Raw genomic sequence first — 14853 nt, forward strand, 5'->3', positions numbered from 1 at the left:
TGAAGGCTGGAGCTGGAAGTTGGTTACTTTGGCAGAAAGACAAAGTTCTGCAAAACTTCACTGGCCGGACTTCAAAAAGGTGGAAAAACTGGAGGCTCGCTTCTGGCAGGTCTTGTTATCAAGGGGAGCCGTATCTGCTCGATGGGACTGATGGCTCATGAGAGCCGGAGTGGCTGCTAACCTCTGGCTGAGCTTTCTGAGGTCCTGGAGGAGCTGGACTGTCACTCAGCAGGGAGGAGAAGCCTCCAGGAGAAGGGATTGTGTGAAGATGTTGCTGTGTTTGCAGCCTGCAGAGCAAGAGGAGCATAGAATAGAGTACCCCAGCACATGGGAACCCAGTCCCTAACACTGGCTTGGTTTATGGTGGTAGGATGAACCAGATCAGATCACAGGATGAACGTGCTCAGATCACAGACAGAGATGGGACAGATCTCCACTGGGTGTCAACTGGCACAGCTGAGATACTGCTTTTACTGGTTTCCCTCTGTTCCCTCCAGGACAAGACTGGTTCTTTTGGGATAGATAGAAAAGTGGGTTTTGGTTAAAGCCAGGCGTGCAGCTTCCTTTCCTTGCCTTGCCTTTTCCCTTTTCCATTTTCCCTTTCCCTTCTCCTTCTCCTCCCCTTCCCCTTCCCATTTCCATTTCCAATTCCCTTACATGTGTCCCAAGCCTCCCCTTTGGTGCAGGTGCCCAGGGTAGCAGGGTTTGGAGGGATGGTCCCCAGTCAGGGCAGTGTGTTGCTGGCTCTGGTATCTCCTTCTCCTTCAGATGCATTCATCATTTCCTCTCTAGCAAGAGTTTTCTCCCTTTTCTTGCCCTAAGCAAACATCATTTTTTCAGCTGTTTTACCCCCACCCCAGAAGCATTCAGGATACAATGCTTTTGTACATGACAGCAATCAGGGGCCATCCAAAGTCAGACTGACTGCTTCTTCAGTCCTTTTCTTCCCCCAGACTCACAACACTCACCCTGGGGTATCCTTCACAAGAAAATAGCAGTGAAGCCAGAAAAGCTCCTTTTGCTTTTATCACCAGCCTGATGAGCAGTGTCTCTTTTTATTTAAACCTCACACTATGCAAGTAAGATTTCACACAAGAATCACTCCATGCAGCAGCAGGACAGACAGAACCCACCACGCTCACTGTGTGACCACTAGGTGAATTGCTTTGCCCATGGAAGTGGGATTTCTCCAACTCACCCACCACATTTACCTTGTCTCACAAGAAGATAACCTGAGCCATCCACCCAGGTTCACCTTGTTGTTGCTACTGGGGAGAAAGAGGCATTCTGGGAGGGAAAATCATACCTCTCTCTTGGATCCATCTCCTTGAAGAGGATGGATCCTGCTGTGGTCTCTTCTGTAGACAGAGCAAGAGATAGAAGTTGATAAAGGCTGTGATGCAGACAGAAATATGGGCTAGAAGAGGGTCTTCACTGGACAAGCTCAACAGACCCTTCTGTTTCTGTTCTCTGGAAGGGCACAGGTATCTCCTTGGTTTTGTGCCACATCTGCCAGCCTTGTACAGATCTTTTGGACACCCCAGTGTGTTTTGATGATCTTGAGCATCATCAAACCACAAGGATCAGGTGGGATGACCCATCTCAGAGGGAAGCACAGCTGCACTCTGCAAGCAGGACATCAAAACCCAACAGCTTTATTGGTGATGAACAAACTGAGCTGCAGGTATAGGCATGGAGCAGGTCCTATGTACAGCTGTGGTTGCAGGATCACCTTGGTGTGCCAGGGTCCATCACAGCACGATTGTTCTCATCGGCAGCAGCGCACGTGGCCATTTCCACAGGTCCCTTCCCATCGCTCCGTGTGGAAGCAAAGCCTCCGGCAACGGCCATGGTTGCTTCTGCACTGCTGGCTGTCCGACAGGCCACTTGCTGCAGGGGGAAAGGTGATGGGAGACCCATTTAGGGCACCTGCAAACCCACTCGGAGCTCCACTAGTGCTGGTGACTGAGTGATGAGATGGGGAAATTCAGCTGGCTTCATGACGAAGTTTAGATGTGCTCTGCGGAGCATCTGCTTCCAGCGAGCACTGGGACTCTTTTAACAAGTAGCCTAGCCTAGGTGGGATGGCTGCTTTGGGTTGGCAAAGTTAGGCTACATGAGTTAGGTGAAGTTTCAGGTTGGCTAAGTTGAGTTAGATGACTTAGGTGGAGTGGATCCCTTGGGCAATATCACAAGTCAGAGAAATGTCTTTTTGGAACAAGTGTTTTATCTATTGGTTTGGGAGTTTTTGTATGATTGTTTATTTCTCAGTGTTTTGGGTTTTTTTTTTTTTTTTTTTTTTAAATCTTATTTTGATCTAAAGGGTATGTGCTGCTTGTCTTTACACACAGCAGGAACCAAGTCTGGGGTTTCTGGAGGGTGGTGAGACATTGAAGAGCTTGCCCAGAGAAGCTGTGGCTGCCCCATCCCTGGCAGTGTTCAAGGCCAGGCTGGATGGGGCTTGGAGCAACCTGGTCTAGTGGAAGGTGTCCCTGCCCATGGCAGGGATCTTTAAGGTCCCTTCCAACTCAAACCATGCTATGACTCTGTGATACACAGGTGCGTATCCACCACCAGTGGAGCAGACAAACCTTTCTCTCTCTCCTCTTTTTCTCTAGGATTTAAGTAACTAAATGAGAGTATAAACAAGCTGAGCAAGTAAATCTCCTATTCTTTGTTATGAGGCTTGTTTTCTATGAAATTTATACCACTATAGTCCTAGTAACATCATAGTGACCTTACAGGTGAATGAAAACTGAATTTCTAACGTATACACACAAGCAAGCAGTGACAAAGCCAAGCCAAGGAAGAGAACAGAATCCCAGAAGAAAACAGACACAGAAAGAAGCTACCAGCCTTTCCCCCTACTGTTTTCCCCTGAAAGATTAATTTGATTGAATGGGGTTCTCCTTGTCTTGTGGAGGGTTGAGGCTTGTATCCTGTTCAGGAGCAGAGCTTAGAGTCAGCATTCCTGGGTAGGTTTTGAGGGGATGGAGAAGAGGGGATGTACAGTGTATGAACCTGGGATGCCTGCATCCAGGAGCTTCATGGACACTGTTTCAGAAGGTATTTGTTCCCTGGAAGCAAAAGTTAGTTTAGCCTTGACTTGGTTTGCCTTGAGGGCCTTGTTTTGTCCTTCTCTACCTTGGGGTAGGAACCTCTCTTTTCTCTCCCCACAGTCCTGCTAAAACCCCTGTATCTTGTCCTTACCCGGAGCATCCTGGAGGAGGAGAATGATAACGACTGCAAAGAGCAGCTGGAGGATCCGCATAGCTGGATGTCAGGGGAGGTCCCACCACGAGGAGGAGTGAAGGGCTGTAAAGAGGCGGAGAAGAGGGAGAAGTGTGAGACCCTGGATTTATAGTGCTGGATGGGTTGTGTAATGCTCCTGGAGCCCAGGGAACTTTGTCAATCTCAGATGCATTTCAACATGACAGCAAACATTTGCATTGGGATGTTCCCACTCTTGGACACACCTTGTTACAGAAGGAAAAAAAAGAAAAAAGAAAAAGAAAAAGAAAAAAGAAAAGAGAAAGAAAAATAAAGGGGGGGAAAAAAAGGAAAAAGGAAAAAAAAAGGAAAAAAAAACCACAATAAGTTTTTGTCAACAAACTGCACTGAGCACTGGGGAGTCTGCTACTGCTTGCTCCTGGAGACAGGATGTTGGGGCTGACCCAGTCTGGCTCGTCTTGTGTTCGTAGGCTCGAGCATGTGATGTTAAAATCCCATCCAAGTGTTTGCACTATCAAAGTTGTTCATTTCCAGCTTCCAGTCTCTGTGTATAGCACTGACAGCCAAGAGTGAAAAAACGCAGAGTCTCCTCATCAGCACTCCCCAGCGCACAACATTGGCTTGAAAATCATGGGATCCTTACAAATCAAAGGTCTGTTTGTGTTTCACAACTTCTGGGCCGCAAAGGCAAAACTTGCCAAAGCTTTGTTTACAACTGTCAAGAAAAATGGCAATTTAGCATCTTACTATGTATTTATTGCATGGGAAATCTGGGATACCTCCTCATAATTATCAGGAGCATTAGGAAAGCTTGTGTATTACGACTCTTCCAGGAAGGATGGCAGGGTCTCTGGCCTGTACTAGCTCTCCAGGTTAGTTCCTGGAAAGCAATAGAGGTAGGACTAGAGTTTCAGCTTTGGAAAACAGCACAATGTAAATACCCAGCAGAAATCTCCCCAACTAATAACAAACAGAGGAAAAGCAAGGGACATCACCAAGTCTCCTGTTTTCCTTTAGTAAGTCATCTTAATGGCTGTTTATTTAAAGGCTGGGTGCCAGGTAGTGATGGAAAATGGAAAAGCGATGGCCTTCAGAATGCTTGAACAGAACAAGGATCACCTTCATCAAACAGTGCAGATAAGGGGCCCTTCACCAGCTGGACTTTGCAGCATGGGACACTGAGCATTTAAGCAGTTTGTTATACAGACTGGCCACATGAAACCTGGGACAAGAAGATGGTTTGTAAGGATGTGTGTAAAGCCTCTCTACAAGTGTTGATGCTTTGCATATCTGGTGGTACCACTTGGTGCAGTGGGTGGAAGACCATAACCCACCATGTTCCTCTAAGGACTGGCATCTCCAATGTGACAGATGGTGCAGTGGGGCTGGGGTAGAGTTTCTCTAGAAGAAACAAGATTGCAGTCCTTGAGCTACAGCTCAAGAAGGGAGGAGCGTGTGGATGCTCATATGAGTATCTTGCTCTGAGTATGTGTCTCAACATGTGTGTGCAGGTGGTTTGATGCACTCTAGAGAGAGGAGGCTTAGCACAGAGCCAGAGTACCACATGGCCATGGTGTTCCTGATGGTGGATGGCAAAATGCCATGATTTATCCCTAGCTCAGCTGCTTTCCCTTAGTGGGAGCAACACCATCTCTGAGGATGAGCTGTGTCTGGAGCTGTTTGAGTGCTCCACAGGGACAGGCACAAAAGTGGCCAGGATGCATCCTCTACGTCATCACAAGCCCCTGCTCTGCAGCTGTAGTGTGTGGGTCGAGTTGCAGAACGTGTCTTGGGAAAGGAAGCCAAAACCAGAAAATACCAACATAAACCAGATTTCCCCCAGAAATCAGGGGCAGGAAGTCTTTGTCCCCTGGGCAACTGCTTGAACAGCAGCTGGGCTTGCTTCTTCCAGCGTGGTCCCTATGCTGTGTTGGCCTCAGCCTCTGGTCAGCATACTGGGGCTGGTCCAGCAGCATCCCACCCTTCCCTGCTTCCCAGCCTGCCACCAGGTGGTTTCTTTTTGGAGTCCACCATGCACAAAGGATGATCTGTACTCGGTGACACACAGAAATCAGTGCCTGTGTGCCTTAGAGGCTTTGAGGCAGGGGAGGAGTCAAGTCAATCTGCACCCACCCCATGGCCCCAGACAGGAGGGATGTCTCCACTGATTTCATCTCTTTTTGTGTCATGAACTGAGCAGCCCGATATTTAAATGCAGCCTGGGATAAGCGTATGCCAACACGAGCAAGTCCTTTGATGACTGAACCCTTGCCAGCTTGCAATGCCAATTCTGCTTCCCCATCCCACCAGTGGCTTCTTACCAATGCCTGAGCCAAGTAAGCACTGATACAGCCCTGCAGTCCAACTCATGAAGAAGGGATCGTGGGCTCAGCTCTGGGCTCAGCCCTGGCACAGAAACCCCCGATGGCCTTGGGTGGGCTTTCGTTACAACCCACCATGCAGCCGTCCTCACCCACTCAAAGGGACCATCCACCTCCTGCCTATAACAGTGGCCATATGGGCTTGATGATCTTAAAGGTGTTTTCCAGCCTAGTTGATTCTATGATTTTATGGGGAGGTCTGAATGAAAGTAAGAACAGCACAACTGTGGTATTTTCTCAATTTTCCTCCTGCTTTCAGGCTATTTTTTAGCCTGAAGAGTGAAGTCTTACATGGCAATATCCTTCAGCGGGGAGTTTCATAGGTCTGCAGCTGGTTGCATAAAGGAACAATTTGTTTGCTTGTTTTAAATATGTGTCCACCTAGTTCTTGTGCATGACGAGGCCATGAGCAGTCAGACCCCATTAACCCTTAGGACATTTTATCAGATTTTCCCAATCCCCTAGACTTCTGCTATGTCCCCCTAAACAACCCAGTGCCAGTCCTGCCTTGCAAGAGATGCTTCTGGTCTCAACCTCTGCCCAGCAGGCTTTGTCATGCCTCCTGCCTGCTCCCCAGGTCCCCCTGCATCCAGGGGAGATGACTGGAGATAAGCCCAAACCCCTGTGTTCAGGCCTACACACATCTGGTGCGTCATGCCTATCCCCGAGAGCACAGGTCTTCAGACCCATAAGGTGTCTCACTGAAGTTCATGGAGATATAGCACTCATGTCAGCCACCTAAACAGGCATCTCCCTGCCAGCTGCGTGGCCACATCTGGACATCTGTTACATATGGTCCCTGGCATTTGCCCATCTCCAAAGTGTGCCAAGCAACAGTTTGGCAAAGTATTAGTTTGATGTTAGTGTGATTAGTTTGATATTGGTTTGGTGTGATGTGTCCCTTCCCATAGCAAGGGGGTCGGAACTTGATGATCTTAAGGTCCTTTCCAACCCTAACTATTCTATGATTCTATGATGATAGCATGTATGGGTATCTATTCATGTCTGACCTTGAGCCTCATACAGTTTGACTTACTCTGAATTCAGACACATTTTATCTTCCCATTATGCCCTTGGACCTGGTGTGGTAGGGTGATAGTATCATCCACTCCACAGGAGGTTGAAGAAGCCACATGAGTGGGCTGGATATGACCCCCTTTCTTTGAGCAACCTGGTCTAATGGAAGGTGTTCCTCCCCATGGCAGGGGTTTGGAACTGGATGAGCTTTAAGGTCCCTTCCAACCCAAACCATTCTGTGATTCTCCTGCATGGGGGTGAAGGAAGAGCCAGGCATGCAGGTGCTTGCATTGGTTTGCATGGGTTTTCTGGGGACATAAGAGACAATCTGAATCTAAGGTGCTTGCCCAGCACTGTGAGATCTCAGCTTCTCCAAGCAGGAGCCCATCTGACCACCATTCTGCTCCTGATTATACAGCTCCATTTCCAATGGTGTTTTTCAGGCAGAAGCAGAGGATTTAATCTGTCTGTCTACACTGCCAAGCAAACACTGGCCTCTTGCCTGGGAACAGCAAATAAATTCTAGTGGTGGGACGTTCATGCTGTGCTTTGGTGAACTGACGTCTCCAGTTATGCAGGAGGTTTGTGCTGGTCGACAGACTGGGCATGAGCATAGGGCTCTATCCTGGCTGTCTGTATGGCTGAAAGACCCCACATATACATCCTGAGATGTCTGGATGGTTTCTGGTCTCCCTTAGGGGCTAATAATAGGTCTGCTAGGATAGTACTGAAGAACCCCTATTTTGTAGCCTTCTGAGCTCTGTCAGGTACAGTTAGCTGGACTTAAAGGCTTAACCAAGCCTTTCCCCAAAAATCATCTTCCTCATTTGGCTTTCTCCCATGAGGCCCACGACTTCATGTCTTTTCAAAGTGGGCCACTGGCCTGATTGAAATTCTCACCAGCCTGCATCTCAGAAGGGATGGTAGACTTCACTTTCTCATTGCTTCTGCCCCTCTGGCTTCCCCATCACTTGCCTTACTGTGCCCTCTAGTCCTACATGCAATTCTGAAGGTAGCATTTTGGATTCAGACGAACCCAGCGTACTACATGTGGGTCTGCACTCTGGGAAATGAGCCCAGCTGGGCAGAACTGCTGGTCATGGGAGAAGTCCTCTGGCAAAGGGGCACACCGGGGGTGACTTTTACTAAGTGCCTCAAACTATGAATATGTTTTGGGTTTTAGATATAAAAGGTTGGAATATGGTGCTTGGGGGCCTATAAGAGTGCGGTCTCATGGTGAATGAAAACACGTAGGTGAACAGATCTGTGCTGAGTGGATGAACACGGTGACTTAACCAGAAGAGTTCAGTGCTGCCTCCTCCTTGGGGTTACCGGACACACCAGCCTGGGGTAATTATGCCAGCATTCCCTATCATACACTTACACTAAACCATCTCATACTGCTGTTTAAGCAGCTTCTCAGGACCTGTGCTGGTGTCTGAGTGCTCTGCCCCAAGCAAGTTAATGGGTGAAGAAACTGTGTCAAGAAACAGTTGTGTAGTGTTGGTGGACTTGGAGAGTGCTGTTCTGTACCCTCCACCACGTCCTCAGTGCTTTCCCTCTTCTCCCTCTGTGTCAGACCACATAGCTGGGAGGGAAGTCAGTTCATTTTATGTGTGAGGCAGAAACGATCATGGACTTTTATTGCCTTTTCTTTTTGTTGTGTTGTGGTTTGGATTTTTTTAGGGTTATTTTCTGCCAGATCAGCAAGTATCTACAGTATATATAGTGTATATATACACTGTAAGCATATATATATGTGCACTGTAAACTGTCTGAGCATTTCCACCTTCCCTGACTGAAATTTGGCTGGCTAAGTGATTCAAAATGCATAGGTGGCAGAAGTCCCAGCAACTGGCAGGGAGATTTACAGGGTGAGCTGCATGAGCCCATACATTTCACTTTCTTAGGAAACCAGGTTATAAATATGGTGGCTATTGGTCCCCCCAGATAAGAGGGGCGAATCATGAACTCTGTTGGGTGAACGTGAGAAATAAACTGTTTGCTTTGGAACGGTGCCTTTATTTCAAAGCCTGCCTGTGCTGTACTCATACACCAGCATACGTCGGAGAGGAGTGCTGGACCTGGGGAGGAATTTGGCTCCGGGCTCAGCCCTGTGTTTGTTTCCAGCATTGGTTCCCAAGCCAACAGCTGGCTCTGGTTAACCTGGGTCTCCTGATGGTTCATTCAACTGCAGGGGATCTCCAGGGCAGTGCTGGTATCTCCCTGCATGCATTGGTGCCCTGGACTGTGCTATGATCACCCAAGGAGAATAGCTGGGATGCTCACAGGAGAGTGGAGTTGCTTGCGTGAATTTATTGTTGGATCTCTGGCAATGACTCCTGACCCTGGTGAGGTCAATGGGAATTTTCCTGTTTGATTCATCAGAGCAAGAACTTCATCTCCCAGGAAGGACTTTTCCCTGGCTCTGGCCAATGCTTTGCTAACTGGCGTAGCTCTCTCATTACATCATTTTCTCTCTTTCACATAAATGATTCACCCAGAGAGAAATATTTTACCTGGAAAGGGACAGAGCTGACTGACAAAGGCAGGGGAGTGTCCAAATCCCATGCTGGAAAAATACAGAAGGGCTGAGAGTGGATCTGGAGAGCTAACAGATCTAGGCTAATGCAGGTCATAGGCAGAAAGATGTTAGGTGCAAACAGGCTAATTGCTTTGGAATGATTGTTGAGTGATTACAGAGGAAAGGAGGAACACCAGAAATGCAGCCCATGGATGAGAAGATCAGCCTGTCAAGAGCAATGGTTCACAGCTTTCAGATCCTTTCCCCATCATGTTTAAAACAAGCAAGACTGGGCTCTTCCTTGGTCTTGCAGTGTTGAGGGATGAACCAGGGACAGCCCTACTGGGATGCATTTCCTGGTCTACATGATGGCTGATGGCCAGCACATTCCTGCTCTGAACCTTATGGGCAAAAGGGTCTGTATGCATGTGGGAAATCCCTGCTCCTTTTTAGTGTCTTATTTCTCCCTTCCCATTGCCTGTAAGAACATGGCACATCCTAGAAAGGAACAGTAGATATGCAGGGGACTTGCCTGAGAAACAGAGACCCCCACTTAGGTTTTATGTCGAACCACGTAGCTTTTGCACCAAAAGCAATGGGATAACGGCTGCCCCCATTGCAACTCTTTTCTTGAGGAAGGGAAATAAAAAGACAAAGTCACAGTGCTCTGTGTTCAGCCCTGGCCAGTGGAAAAGAGTGTGTCCCACCACCCGCAGCTTTGCTGAATGTCAGCAGGAGTCACAGATGGGCATTTGCCATAAACTTCATGTTTATTGCTTTCAGGTAAAGAGAAGGCAATTTGTCTCCTATGCATGACAGGTAACAACCAGCTGCCAAAAGGGGTGATAAGTGGCCTAGATGGCCCAAATTTATTCTTTTCACAGTGTTTCCTAGGAAGTCCCACCAAAAGCAAGAAGTGATGCGTTCAGAGTGATCCCATAGCTATGCTCTCCCAGAAGAGTGACAGTGACAGGAAAGGCAAAGGATTTCTTTCCCAACAGCAGATCATTCCTCATTCCTGCAGCTCTCCATGTGCTGCAGTTTGCTCCTTTGGAAACCTTCAGCTCTTTGCAGTGGAGTATGTCAGATTTTTGCAACAGAGAATGATGGGTTCAAAGCAGTACTTAGCCAGATATTCACCAGGTTCGCAGGTTCCAAGTCGGCAAAAGCCCCTGTCTTGCCTACAGTGGCACGCGCCCCCTTCATGCTTACAGCTTAATGGTCCATGAGCATCTCCTGTAAAAAGAAGTGGCAAGCTGGTGGGTCAACACATGGGGCTTCTTGTGCCAATCCAGCACTGTGAGCATGCATGGAGCCTGCATTGCATGGACGGCTGAATAGAGCACAGATGGGATACCTGTCCCAAAGGACAGCTTCAGACATCTGTGTTAAAAATACCAAGCTGCAAAGCCAGCCTCACTCAAGGAACATCTTATCATGGAGCTGTTTATTCAGGACGTTGGCATTGACCATGCATGAGAGGTCAGAGCGGTTGTCCTTGCCCTACCAATGGTGCAAGTGCAGCCTGAGAAAAGGCAGAAATACTTCCCCAGAGCAAGGTCACCTCCTTAGGTCTTCTCCAACCAGTCTGCTCCTACAAAAGCAGTGAGGTTCCCCATTTTCACAGCTTCTTCCCTGCACAGTTTTGCACTACCCCAAGGGATTAAAACATGCATTTTGCCAAAGTACCTCATCCATTGCTTCATCCAGAAACCAGAGGACATCTTTCCTCAACACCCATAATATTTTGATTTGATTAAACAGTGAGAAAAGATTATTCCTGTTCCCAGATGCCTCTGTTTACCACCCTCAGCCTTCCTGGTCTTACCATGACCCATAAGGGAGATGAAGATCAACATGAACCAAAGGATCTCCATTGCTTTGGTTCTGCTGGAAAAGTGCAGACCTGAGATCATGCAGAAGCCTCTGTGTGTTGCTGGCACACTGGGTAGCATCTGGGAAGAGGGAGTAGGCAGGAGTTAATTATATTCCAGTCTCAGGAACAATGTCTGCTGCTGAGAAAACCATTCATGTCATTCCGACCCAGTGCTGCGGCTCCAAACAATGATGACTTGCTTCACGTTCACTGGTTATCAGCATCCCCAGTTCCTCTTTCTGTCAGTTGCCATTTTGGACTGGTAGGTTGCCAACTGCAGGCAGTTCAGTGGGAAAAGAAGCTCAGGAGGATGCTCTTCAGCTTCAGCCAGCAAAGTCCCTGGGAAGCTGATGGGTGGTAGGCAACCTGAAAGGAAGACTCCTGAGGAACTGCAACAAGGAGAATGGTGCAGGCCAGGAGCGGTCCCTTTTTTATCTGAGCTTGTGTGAATGTTTTCTCCAGCTGAAACCTGGGTGTGATTTTTTCCTGCCAAAAATGCTATTCCAGCTTTGGCTTCCCAGGAATTTAGGAGGCTGCACTCCTGCGTGTGATGAGAGCACAGCTCTGGTGGAAGAGGTAGCTGGCTAGCTCAGCAATGCACCACTTGGTGGTAGTTATGTGATAGCTATGCAGTTCTTGCTCTAAAATCGCCCCGTGCTATTCCAGCTACCCTTGCCTGGCTGCTGCCCCTGCCTCGTCCTGCTCTTTGCTGTCTCTTCAGCTGTGTTAATGTAACTGTTCATGTGAATACATCCTAAGCTGGATAGTTGAAAGATCAAGGTTACAAATTTCATTCTCCCTAAAACAATGTCATTTAGATGCATTTGATAGAATCATAAAATCACAGCATCATGGAATGGTTTGGGTTGGAAGGGACCTTAAAGCTCATCCAGTTCCAACCCCTTGCCACGGGCAGGGACACCTTCCATTGGACCAGGTTGCTTCAAGCCCCATCCATCCTGGCCTTGAACACTGCCAGGGATGGTGTAGCAACAAGTTCTCTGGGCACCCTGTGCCAGTGACTTCACACCCTTCTTCCTAATATATAAACTAAATCTACCCACTTGACAGAGTCAAAGTTTGCTGTCCTGGATCAGCAGGTATGGAAAGCTTGATGGATGTCATTTGAGATGCATGGGCATTATGGATCTCTGCATGAGTGACAGAAGGCCAGAATGATACCTTGGGCCACCTCAGGTGACACCAGTGTTCAGGTCTGGGGCAACTGAGTCTGGTCCTAAAGTCAAAAAGGGCAAAAGACAAATTTCATCTGACTCTAAGCTCAGATGGGTTAAAGCGTCTTGTTTGAAGGCTGACCAGTCCTGATCTAGGGAGGTCAAGTACTTGCAAACCCTTAATTTTCCTTGTCCACTTAATATTCTACTTGGTCTAGTGAAAGGTGTCCCTGCCCATGTCAGGATGGTTGGAACTAGATCTTTAAGGTTTCTTCTAACCCAAATCATACTATGATTTGTGATTTTATGATTCTGATTACTCCATTACTCCATGGTCACCTGCTGGACCAAAAATAGGTCCATCCACCCTCTTGGAGTGAGAACTAGTCCCTTAGGAGTGGGACTGTTCTCCTGGGCAAGGAGCTGGCCTGGGACCTTTACACCACTCTTTGAACACTGCAGTGTTTAGATTTCTCCTCTGGGCTAGGCAGGGGCAAACCTGCAAGGCAGGTCTGGCAAAAGAGCTCCAGTCTCTGTGGACCATTTCATGCTGGAGAGATACTGATCTTGGGGTAACATCAGAGTCAGCACACTGTCTGCTGCAGGCTGGTAATAATTTCCAGCTAAGCCTGCTCATGTTTTGCAAAGGACAGGATGTTTCTGCCTCCTCTCCCCAGGCCATTTGTTTGATGTATTGCTTTTCTGCTTTGACAGAGGGGTATGGGATTGGCTTTTCCCTGTTGCCCCCTCCCAAGCAGCATTGCCCCTCTCCTCATCCTCTTCATGCCTTGTAACTGATGACAGAGCTTGTCTGGTCTCACAGGCTGGTCCACTCACTAATGATGTGGGGTAGTGAAACAACCCTGGAGCTGAAAGAGCTTTCTTGCTCTTTCTGTGGCCCATGACAGTGTGGATCAGGTCAGCCTTGCAAGGAGAGTTTGAGGGGGTCTTTTGTGATCTAAAGAGGGTGACATCTGGACATGCTTTGTGTCTGAATGATGGAGCAAAGGCTTGCGGCTTTATTCACTCCAGGGTGGAAATGGGGTGTAAATAAAATGATTACAAATACAGTACAGGAAATCCAATGCCCAACACCTGCGAACTGCTGTCTCAAACCCCAAATAATTATTTACACAGGCAAAAAGCAAGCAGGTGAGGTGTTCATTTGGCAATATCTCCCACCTCTTACGTGCAAGCTCTTGCCGCATCATTCAGTCTCAAAAGATGTTCAGAAGTGCAAAGCAAGGGGTAATGTGTTGGTACAGATGTACTGTACTAATGCTGGATTTTGTAACTGGACTGGACAGAAGCATTTCTTTATAAAAACAGGGCAGTAAAGGCAAGAAACTCAGTGCCAGGGATTTAAGGCTTTGCTTACATAGATAGGTAAGATCCTTTCCGCCTCTTTGGCAGAGCTGGATTATACACCTCAGTGAACCCATCCTCCAGCCCCTGGATAACCCCAGCCCATGGACAGCAGCCAGCAATAGTGGTGTGTGTCCTAGGAAGGCTGGAAGAACATGGTGTTGGCTTTAAAACCTCGTCATGACATAGGAGCCAGTGGATGCACACCATCTGCCAATCTGACCATAGGTCTTTTCATTTGGCATTGGCCCAGGATCTTCTGAGAACTGATAAATGCTTGGCTGGACAGCTGTAGCCACTGGACCCTGTCCTCCAACAGTTCCTGTGCTGCTGGGCCATGGGTCTCTTCCAGTCCCACAGGTCACTCCATGTTTTGGGTTGGCAGTGTGCCTTTGTGGGTGGGTGAACTGCTTCCATTGGAGGGTTTTCATGCATGATTATGGTGACCTTGGTGAGTCCCTTGATGAGTTTCTTTGGGAAATGTGCAGACAGTGCACTCTTTCCTGCATGCTTTATCTGCACACAAACCCTGATGTGGGACTTCATTCTTTACTGACTTATATCTGATGGCACCTCAGTGAAATCTTCCAGCAAGCCATTAACTTGCTAGTTGCAGTGCCTCTTGCCCCTGTACTAAAGCATCGCCCTCCTTCATGACTCAAGGTAATGAAGATCTTGTATAAATCAGCAAACATCTACAAACTTCTACCATCCAACCAAAATCAGCTAAAAATAATGGAAATAAAGTCAGGAAAAGAAATAAAATGAAAGTAAGGTTTAATGGTGAGAGCCCATATGTAAGACATAGGAAGTCTTAGGTCCTCTTCTGATCTAAACTTTTTGGATGCCTCTGTACTGTTCTCTGGAACCAGTGTCTTGGTTCACCACTGTCCTTGACTGATGTGAGGATGGTGTCCTCACATTACCTCTGGAAGAAACTTCATGCTCAACGTGGCAGCAAATTCCACTTTGATTGACATAAATTCACCTCGAAGTCTCAGATGAAAAAGTGTTCTTTAGAAATGAATGAGAGGCAAGCAAGACACGGCAGAGCAAGAAAGTAATTTCATTATCACTGTCGTTATGTTGATTATGGACAAGGGAGCACTCACTGAAGAAGATCTGAGGTTCCCATGGCTGCTGTGCCTGTTGGAATGGGATGTTTTCAGGACACCACATCTTCTACAGTTCCTTCTGATATTCATGCCAGCAGCAGAGCATGGTGTAACCTTGACCAGACCTTATCTATCATTGCGCAGGACCACAGGCATGATGTTAACATAC

General features: G+C 47.6%; 2 protein-coding genes across 2 annotated transcripts; both read right to left on the reverse strand.

The window, feature by feature from the left end:
• Positions 1 to 1631: 1631 nt before the first annotated feature.
• On the reverse strand, positions 1632 to 3535 carry LOC133222487 (gallinacin-13-like). Its single transcript, XM_061372219.1, has 2 exons — positions 3211 to 3535; positions 1632 to 1890 (listed from the first exon to the last, which is right to left on the reverse strand). Exons 1-2 carry the CDS (start codon positions 3269 to 3271, stop codon positions 1769 to 1771), a joined length of 183 nt encoding a protein of 60 aa, XP_061228203.1. The 5' UTR covers positions 3272 to 3535; the 3' UTR covers positions 1632 to 1768.
• Positions 3536 to 9909: 6374 nt separating this feature from the next.
• On the reverse strand, positions 9910 to 11705 carry LOC133222450 (gallinacin-12-like). Its single transcript, XM_061372138.1, has 2 exons — positions 10982 to 11705; positions 9910 to 10389 (listed from the first exon to the last, which is right to left on the reverse strand). The coding sequence occupies exons 1-2, from the start codon at positions 11106 to 11108 to the stop codon at positions 10214 to 10216; spliced, it is 303 nt and encodes a 100-aa protein (XP_061228122.1). The 5' UTR covers positions 11109 to 11705; the 3' UTR covers positions 9910 to 10213.
• Between the last annotated feature and the right edge of the window lie 3148 nt (positions 11706 to 14853).

Source organism: Neopsephotus bourkii, unplaced genomic scaffold (genome assembly GCF_033783945.1).
Source record: "Neopsephotus bourkii isolate Nb327-2 ecotype Australia unplaced genomic scaffold, CSIRO-AGI_Nbou_v1 NB_1600, whole genome shotgun sequence".
NCBI lineage: Eukaryota > Metazoa > Chordata > Aves > Psittaciformes > Psittacidae > Neopsephotus > Neopsephotus bourkii.